Raw genomic sequence first — 10295 nt, 5'->3', positions numbered from 1 at the left:
CAAATTTCATACCTTAATTTCCTCTACCAATTTAGTTCTTACACTTTGTGTCTTTGTATTATTATTCACATTACTATTCACTCAAATTGTTGACTTTTTAATATATAATAAATTTATTGAACCTAAGTTCACCAAGATACTACATTTTGCATTCTAAAGTTATTGGTATTGGTTGCTAATACCATTTCAAAGCGTAGTGTTGGTTACTTTACAATTTTCAGATTTCAAGCACTAAGTTTTCTATTCCATTGGTTATTTGTACAGTAGGAATTTGACAAAATTGTCTTCATGAAAGTTGTTCCTTATTGTGTCTAGTCATATTTCCTTTTTTGAATCACTCCATTTGAAATTTTGTAGCTCAAGTTATGGCCTATAACCAATAACTGGCCGGATTACAATTTTCCAGATTTTCTGGGCAGAATCAATTCTGCAGTTTTTGTACATTGAATGCAGGTCAGTTTTTGGGCTTGTTATTGTCAAAATTTGGGTTTGTTTTCTTCATGAAAGTTGTAGGGCTATGTCTCAGATTTCTGCTGGTAAAACTTTAGATCAATTGAACTTTTCTACACTGAGTTATGACCATTTGAATAAACACTGTTCATTTGGTCATTTTCCAGGGATAACATATTGGTCACCCAAATTAGAGTAATTTTTAAGTCAACTTTGTTTGGTTTTCTAGGTAGGGTTTCTTCACTAAAGTTGTGCCATTATGTGTCTAGTTTTATTTCTAATTGGCCTTGCACCAATTAAACCTATACAACTCCAGTTATAGCTACCCAAACCTGCTGGACTCATACCTAGTCTTGCAGGTTACCAAGGGCAACATGCCTAAGCTCAACTCCATTATCTTTACTCACTTCATTTCCTCCTCGCACATATTCAAATGGTCACTAATTGACCATTACAATGTTAATGTACCATTACATAAGCAAAACTCTAATTTTTCACAAACCCTAATTTCCAAAGTGTCCATTTCATGCTATCCATGCCATCTAACACATCCAACACACATAATTCAACATCTAACTCAAGTTTTCATATCACAAACCACTTCTAAATAATTCAATTCATACAAATCAACAAATCTCATCCTTCTCCTATGGCTGCCAATTTTCATACATACTTCAATATAATGTTTTGTTCAATTTTACAACAAATTCTCATCTAATTTGTCTTCCTAATAAAGATTAAAAAGAGAGGGAAGTAAGTATAGGCACTAATCTTTTTGAGCACTCTCTTGGCTTGTTGAAACCTTAAAATTTTTTTCACTTTCTTCAAATTTCTTGGTAGCCAAACACTATAGGAACGTCCAAGAATTATTTTTAATGTTGGGACTTTGAGGTTTTAGGTAAGGAATAAGAAGATTCAAGCTTGAGCAAAAATAAAAATGGAGGAATATGGAGCAGCTGGTCTGGCTAGCTTTAGAGAAGGAAGAGGAAGACTGAATTTTTATTTAGTTAATCTCTTTTTATCCCTTTTAAGAGGCTTGTTAATTTGTGATTGGGTGGAGAGTGTTTATTGACATCATATGATGTCATCATTCCTAATTTCTTTTATTTTTATTTTCTTTTTTTTTACTCATTTCCAATTCAATTTTTAGCAATATTTATTCATATTTTAGATCATAATAATTATTTACTTAACTGGACAAGTCGGCTAAAAATCATCTCTGAAGACGAAATGACCAAAATGCCCTCCGTTTAGCTTATTTAGCCAAAATCGTCTGTACTAATCGAAAAATTTTTCTAAACCTTTTCTTGCCATTCTAATACCATAGAAACCTCAATGACTCTTCTCTGGAGTCCCAAAAATTATTTCATGAATTTTCTCCTGGGTTTAGGGCTTTTAGTTGCGAAGACCGCAACTTCCCACTGTGTTACCCATCGCTAGGGCACCGGCTCATTTAACTTTGTTGTATTTTATTTTCTAAAATTTTTCCTAAATTTTTCTTATTAATATTTGAGTTATTTATGATTCCTCATTCTAGTCTAAATATTTTTCCAGACGTTCTAGCTGTCCAGACCGACACCGGTCACCGGAACAGTATAATGTACGGAATTGCTACAGTGAGGGTGTTACAAATATGATGAAAATGCAATTAGGGAGGCTCTTGTTTCCATGATTATCATTAATGAGTTGACATTTAAATTTGTAGAAGGTGAGGGATTTTGAAAATTTATGAGAGCCATATCCTAAGCTTAAGATTCCCTCTCATTGGACTATTTTTCGAGATTATTATTCAGTGTATGTTTATGAGAGGTCAAAATTGAAGTCTTATTTGAAGAGAAATTGTCAAAGGGTGAGTCTTACTACGGATACATGGAGATCATTACAATGAATTAATTATGTGTATCATTGCTCATTTCATTGATAATGATTGGAAGTTACATAAGAAAATCATTAATTTTTGTCCTATTACAAGTCATAAAGGTGATGCAATTGGTCGAGCTATTGAAACTTATTTGCTAGAGTGGGGGCTAGATAAGATATTAACCATTACAGTTGACAATGCTAGATCAAATGATATAGCCACTGCTTATTTGAAAAAAAAGCTTGCAAATTGGGGTGTCACTATTTCTAATTCTGATTACCTTTATATGAGGTGTATGGCACACATAGTTAATTTGGTTGTCATGGATGGCTTAAAAGATGTTGGTGAGTCAGTGTTGAAAGTAAGGAATGCAGTGAGATACATTAGGAGTTCTCTAGCTAGGTTGAAAAAGTTTAAGGAGTGTGTTGAATATGAACAAATTGATGGCAAATCTTCTTTGTATTTAGATGTGTCAACTATGTGGAATTCAACTTACTTAATGTTGAATACAACTCAAAAATATGAAAGGGCATTCGAGAGGTATGAGTCACAAGAACCTATGTTTATGCTTGAATTGGGAGAGAATGGGGTGCCTGATTTTCATGATTGGTCTGAGTGTAGGAAAATGGCTGAAATGTTTTCTCATTTTTATGAACTTACTTTGCATATTTCTAGTTCTCGGTATGTCACATCTAACATGTTTTTTGGTGAGATAAGTGACTTGGCTTTTATCTTGAATCAATGGGTGGATAACATAGATATTGAGATGAAAATATGGGGAACAAAATGAAGAAAAAATTTGACAAGTACTGGGGGGATATAGATAAAATGAATAAATTGATTTATTTTGTTGTTGTTCTTGACCCTCATGATAAGTTTGAGTACATGGAGTTTTAATTTTGTCAAATGCATGGTGAAGAAAAGGGTGAGTAGTTGTTCTAGAAGGTGAAGTCATCTTTGATTGACTTATTTAACGAGTACAAGAAAATGTACCAAACTAATTGTGAGCAAACAAGTGATAACACTAGCTCACAGCTCTTAACTGGTAGTGGTAGTATAATAAATCTGAAGCCCAAATTGTACTTGAAGCATCACTACAAGAAGCAAAAGTTAGAAAAAAATGGACGTTTAGATTCAAAAATAGAGTTAAAAGTGTATCTCAATGAGGCAATTCAAGAGGACAAGGAAGATTTTGATCTCTTGAAATGGTGGAAAATCAATTCTGAGAGATTCCTATCCTTAGAAAAATGGCAAGAGAAATATTGGCAGTCCTAGTTTCAATTATTGCATCAGAGAGTGCTTTCAGTACTGGTGGGAGAGTACTAGATCCCTTTAGGAGTTCTTTAACTCCTAGAATTGAGGAGGCTTTGTGTAACAGCTCGGCCCACTGGCTAGTATTGTCCATTTTGGCCCAGCCCATAAACAGTTTGGGAAGTTTCTAGAAGTCTTGCAGAAACTTTATATAAACATTCCTTTTACAGAAGCACTCTCTTAAATGCCACCCTATGCCAAGTTCCTCAAAGACATTTTATCAAAAAAGAGAAGGCTGGAGGACTATGAGACTCTCACTCTTACAGAGGAATGCAGTGCCATATTACAGAACAAGCTGCCACCAAAGCTCAAGGATTCAGGAAGCACCTCCATACCTTGCCTTATTGGTAATATAAATATTGACAAAGCCCTCTGTGATCTAGGTTAAAGTGTGAGTCTGATGCTTTTGTCAATATGTAAGAAGCTTGATGTGGGGAAACTTAAGCCTACAATAATTTTGTTACAACTGGATGATCGATCTGTGAAATACCCTGTGGGCATTCTAGAAAACATCCCTATCAAGGTGGGAAAATTCTTTATCCCAGTTGATTTTTTGTACTAGAAATGGAGGAGGACGTCCAGATCCCCATAATCTTGGGAAAACCTTTTCTAGCAACTGCTGGAGCTATCATAGACGTCAAGAATGGGCTACAAACTCTCAAGGTAGGAGTGGAAGAAGTAGAGTTTGACCTGTTCAATGCAATGAAGCACAAGCTTGAACCTGATGAATGCTTCAAGATTGATGTGATTGATAAGCAAGTTGAAGAGGAATTCATTAAAGCAAACCCTGAATGTAACACCCTAGGCAAATCCCACATCAACAAAACAAGGGAGAGATGCTAGGTTTATAAGTTAGCGGTTCGTAACCCCTAGCGATGCATTTTAAAACCGTGAGGGCTTCGGCCCAGAGCTGACAATATCACTAGTAGGCCGGGCCATTACACTGAAGACCCTCTAGGAGCATCCATCGTGCACAGCCTCACAACAGAGAAGGAGAATGCAGAGATTGTAGCTTGTGTGCAATCCTTGACAGCTAGTCCATCCCCACTATTGGCTCAAGTTTTTGCTACAGAAGAGTTAAAGGAAGAACAGCCCAAGGGCAAGCTCTAGGAAAACATAAAACAGGTAGAACTGAAACCTCTTCCCTCTACCTTAAGGTACGCATTCCTGGACTTAAATTCTGAATATCCTGTGATTATCAATGCCAGCCTACCTGAGACAGAAGAGCAAAAATTACTAAGGGTGTTTAGGACTCATAGTAAGAGCATAGGGTATAAAATTGAAGGCCTGAAGGGGATTCATCCTTCTATTTGCATGCATAGGATACCTATGGAAGAAAACAGCAAACCCACTATTGAACATCAAAGAAAACTTAACCCAAACATGAAAGAAGTGGTAAAAAAGAAAATTTTGAAACTATTAGATGCAGGTATTATATACCCGATCTCTTATAGTAAATGGGTTAGTCCAGTTCATGTGGTACCTAAAAAGGGTGGGGCAACTGTCATTCAAAATGCAAATGATGAATTAATCCCTACTAGGCTAGTCACTGGTTGGCGCATGTGCATAGACTATAGAAAATTGAATAGTGCCACCAGAAAGGACCATTTTCCTCTTCCTTTCATTGACCAAATGTTAGAAAGATTGGTAAAGCATTCCTACTTCTACTGTCTAAATGGGTATTCAGGATTTTTCTAAATTCCCATTCACCCAGAAGACCAAGAAAAGACCACATTCACATGCCCTTATGGAACATTTGCATATAGAAGGATGCCCTTTGGTCTTTGTAATGCCCCTGCCACTTTCCAAAGATGCATGATGGCTATTTTTTCTGATTATATTGAAAATATCATGGAAGTTTTTATGGATGATTTTTCTATCTATGGAGCTACTTTTGATGATTTCCTAGTTAATTTATCTAAGGTGTTGCAAAGATGTGAAGAATCAAACCTGGTCCTAAATTGGAAAAAATGCCACTTCATAGTAAGGGAAGGTATAGTTCTAGGACATTTGATATCAGAAAGAGGATTTGAGATTGATAAGGCAAAAATTGAGATCATTGAAAACATGCCACCACCAATATCAGTTAAGGGAGTGCAATGCTTTTTGGGACATGCAGGGTTCTACAGAAGATTCATTAAAGATTTTTTCAAAATAGCTAAGCTACTTACCTGTTAATAGTATGCCCTAGAGCATATCATTTAGTATGTATCTTGTACATATTTTATTAATATAAGGCATTTTCACTTTTCCGTTTACATAATATATTTATATGTAATAGAAAAGGTCCATTGATATTTTGTTAGAAATTCTATTCTTAAGTTGTTAAGAATATGAGTGACAGTATTTCTAGCACAAAGTATCATAAATTGGTTCACAATAGAGGATACTTCACAATAAGGACATGACTTTTCCATAAAGATTGTAATCATGTTTGTTCCCAAGTTATTTATATGAGATGTAAATAAGATGGAATGGTGAGTCTCATGCCATATAACAAACATGATAGGCACTTATACATAATAAGTAGGCCAAACCAGTGACATTTATGATAAGCACATGGAGTTTACTCTTGTCAATGTGTTGTCATAAATCATATTAGTGCATATAATCTTTAGACCTGAGATAGCACAGTTATCTTGTATATAGGTGGTTTGAGTTTGATACTGCTTTCATACTTGTAATGTGTATGGGTATATGGGCATGTGTTGGCTCCTACTAGTTATATATGGAGGTAGGTGTTGATCAAGATGGAATCTGTTCCTCTAAGTAAATAGGGATAAAATCCTATGTTCATTTAATTGTTCTTGATGTTTCAAGTTCCTGGCTAGGACAGATAGATTTAATCAGAAAAGAGTTTTTGATGAGAAAAATCTTTTTAGTCAAGAACTGGAATTAAAAGAGAATATAATATTCATAGCAAATGAGGTTTGACATAAACCATGACTCCAGCTTGAATTAGGATTTTGTAACAGAGAGATTCTAGTGCATGGTAACATATGATTATAGGTTCATTTAAGGTAAACCTTATTACTGATTGGGTGGCCATGGAATGCTATGCTAGGTGTTAACCATGGTCTATGAGGTGCATAAAATGATTTAGAGAAATCATTTATAGTAAGAAAGAGTTCTAATGATATTAAGAGCTTGTCATACCTTACCCCTCCGAAAGGCATAACATGATCCCGTAGTATACCTAATGAATTACTAAACTTCGTCTACTGATAACCCATTAGATATACTACAAGAGATTTTAAACCTTTTCTTATTTCTTTTTTACATTGGTGAGCACTTTTGACAAGTTTTAAAATTTTTTTATCGAAGTTAAATCACATATTAGGTCTGAAATAGCCACAAATTTTATAAAATTTTCGATAGAGTGCCGTTTGTATTTTAAATAAAACAGTTCTTCAAAAACCTATAAAAAAAAACACTTCTAATATATTTATTCAATCCCAAACTCTAATAATAGTTCAACAAAAATAAATTTCTCAACATTTGTCAAACTCAATTCAACATCAATTTTCAGTATTTCTAAAGATAGACTATAAAATAATTGAGTAGTTCAAAAGCTGAGATAAGAAATAAATATATTACAACTTTATTTTATAACTGCTCAAGACCAAGTACAATATATACATAGAGTGCACATACATTATAACAAAAATTACAAAAAAAGATGGTATACTCAATATGTAACATCCTCACTTTAGCTAGCCCGTGCAGTCTACTGTTCTAGTGACCAATGTTGGTCCGGGCAGCTAGAATATTTGAAATTTATAATTAGACTAAAGTGGAGAGTTATAAAGAAACCAAATAATGCTTATAAAAATCAAGGAAAAATTTTAGAAACGAAATACACTAAGGTTAAACGAGCGGAAACCCTAGTGATGAGTAACCCGGAGGGGAAGTGACGGTGAAGGCCGTTAACAACCCTAGACCCGGGGGAAAAATTATAAAATAATTTTTGTGACTCCAAAGAAGGGTCATTGAGGTTCTTATAGCATTAGAATGCCAAGAAAGTGCTTAGAAAAATTTTTCTATCGGTACACACAATTTTGGCTCGTTAAGCCAAATGGAGGGCATTTTGGTCATTTCGTCTTCAGAGATGATTTTTTGCCAACTTGTCCAGTTAAATAAATAATTTATATGACATAAAATATGAATAAATGTTGTTAAAAATTTAATTAAAATTAAATAGACAAGAAAAGGATAGAAAATGAGAAAAAATGAGGATTTTGGCATCATTATGATGTCATTACTATTCTCCCACCCAATCAAATGTTGACACATGGCACTAATATGTTTAAAAAGACTTAGTGAATAGAAAACAAAAGAAAAAAATCAGAAAGCCTTATCCCTTTCTTCCTTGCCGTCTCCCTCCTCTCCCATTATCCACCATTTTTAAGCTTTACAAAGCTTTATTTGCTTGGTTTTTACCCAACTAAACCCTATGTTCCCAACACAAAAACTTATTCTTTCATCTTGGTAAATCTTTTGGGAGCAAAAAGAAGTGAAAAAGAAGAACGTAGTAAGTTGGAATTTTACTCCATTAGAGGTTAGTGACTTAAACTTGTTTTTCTCTTTAAATTCATGTTGAAGGAGTGGTAATTAATGCAAATTTGCAAGAAAATTTATTAAACATTATGTGTATGTCTTGCTCTAAATTCCAGCAGCCTTGAACTTGGTAGTGTTTTGAATAATTCTTAGAATTAAAGTGGTATAGTGGCTGCCCTTAACATTAATTTATTGGTTAGGATAGTGAAAGGTAAGTGAATGCAAGTTTTGAGATGGTTGAGCTTGGGTTTGAGCTTGAAATTGAGACTTGTTCATGTATTTGGTGAAAGAGAGTTTTAATGGTCAATTATTGACCATTTGGTTGTGTGTGAATAAAAAATGAAGTGGTTTGTGTAGTGGGAATTGAGTTTGGTGTGGCTGCCCTTGGTGACCTGCAAGACTGGGCATGAGTCCAACAGGTTTGGGCATTAATAACTGGAATTGTAGAGGATCAATTGGGGCAAGGCCAATTGGACATGAAAGTACACACATAATGGCACAACTTTGGTGAAGAAACCATGCCCAGAAAACTAAAGCAAGTTGACCTAAAGATTGCCCTAATCCGAGTGACCTGCATTCTGCCTGGGCAAAATGACCAAATGAATAGTGTTTAGTCATTTGGTCATAACTCAGTGTAGAAAGGTCCAATTGACTTGAAATTTTACCAGCAACAAGTTGAGATATATAACTACAACTTTCATGAAGAAACCTAACCCAAATTATGACCATAACATATTCAAAAAGTGACCTGCAATCACTGCTCAAAATACTGTGGATTTGGTCAGTCCAGAAATTCTGGAAAAATTATAATCCTACCAGTTGTGGTTTTTGGGCCATAACTTGAGCTACAAAACTTTAAATGGAGTGATTCAAAAAACGAAATGTAACTAGACAAAATAAGCAACAACTTTTATGTTGATTATTTTGCCAAATTCCCACTGCAAAAATGACTAATGGAACAGTAAACACAAAACTTAAAATCTGAAAATTTCGAACAATTAACATTCAACTTAGAAATGGTATTGGCAACCAATACCAACAATTTTAGAATGCAAAATGTGGAATGTTGGGAGTATTAAAACCAATGTACCTATTGTCCATGTAAAAGTCAACATTTTGTTGACTAATGAACACCAAAACTTGAATTTCAAGAATTGTGAAACTTAAAAGTGTAATATGCCCTAGTACACCTAGCAAGATTGGTTTGGATAGGTTGGCATGCCAATAGGATTAAGTAGCGATCGCATATGGCTTCATGCCATTCTGTGTTTCATGGCCTCCCATGCCATTCTGTGATAAAATAGCCTTTGGCTATGTTAATTGAGTTATTATACTTGAATTATATCCTTGATGATTATTACAGCTTATTAGCTTTTCTGTTGCACACCGGGAGACACAATGTGACCGATGGTGTGATGGTCTAAGGTACTTAGTAACCAATGCCAGTTTACCCGTTTATCTAGTCTAGTCGACTATTATGGGTTACTCGGCCAATGATAATGAATTTTACAAAATTTTAATCAAATTATACTGCAATAAATGCCAGAAATTAAGCCTACCTAAAATGTAAACATACATTCTGCATATTTATATTATTTTAGTTATTTTATTTTATATTGTCACCACTAAGCAGAATTGCTTAGCACGTCACTTTTGCCACGCGCAGGTACTGGAGAAATAGCTGGGGAGTCCAGCAGACCTCATACTGGGTGAGCTTTCAGATCTGCACACGGAGTCCAGAGTCACTTCACATTTGCAGTGCATTTGGTAGGATATTAGGCCACTTTTGGTATTTTAGAATTTCATATTTTATAAAATTCTGTAATGTATATTATAAACTCATATAATTATATTTTTGATGTAATTATCCATGAACTATGTTCAGTAATAAATGTGAGCATTTCTCATTGAATTAAGTGTGATATGAAATGAATTGAATTTTGAGATACTGAAGTCATTTGAGAAATTATTGAGAATACATTGGTGGTTGATTGAGAATGATGTGATGATTTTATTAGAAGTGTTTTTAACAGATTCAGAAGTTTTTTTTTCAATTTACAGTCGACACTCTGCCAGATTTTCTATAAAATTTACGAAAAATTCAGATTAAAAAAAA

The 10295-nt window shown here is 34.4% G+C and overlaps 1 protein-coding gene across 1 annotated transcript; it reads left to right on the top strand.

Moving 5' to 3' along the window:
* The first annotated feature begins 2345 nt into the window (after positions 1 to 2345).
* LOC131180647 (zinc finger BED domain-containing protein RICESLEEPER 2-like) lies at positions 2346 to 3101 on the top strand. Its single transcript, XM_058147998.1, has one exon. The coding sequence runs from the start codon at positions 2346 to 2348 to the stop codon at positions 3099 to 3101; it is 756 nt and encodes a 251-aa protein (XP_058003981.1).
* Positions 3102 to 10295: the final 7194 nt, after the last annotated feature.

Source organism: Hevea brasiliensis, chromosome 6, assembly GCF_030052815.1.
Source record: "Hevea brasiliensis isolate MT/VB/25A 57/8 chromosome 6, ASM3005281v1, whole genome shotgun sequence".
NCBI lineage: Eukaryota > Viridiplantae > Streptophyta > Magnoliopsida > Malpighiales > Euphorbiaceae > Hevea > Hevea brasiliensis.
This window is presented reverse-complemented; position numbering and strand designations above follow the sequence as displayed.

Coding starts and splice junctions, on each gene's coding strand:
- LOC131180647 (XM_058147998.1), top strand. CDS start 2,346: ATGTGTATCATTGCTCATTTCATTGATAATGATTGGAAGTTACATAAG.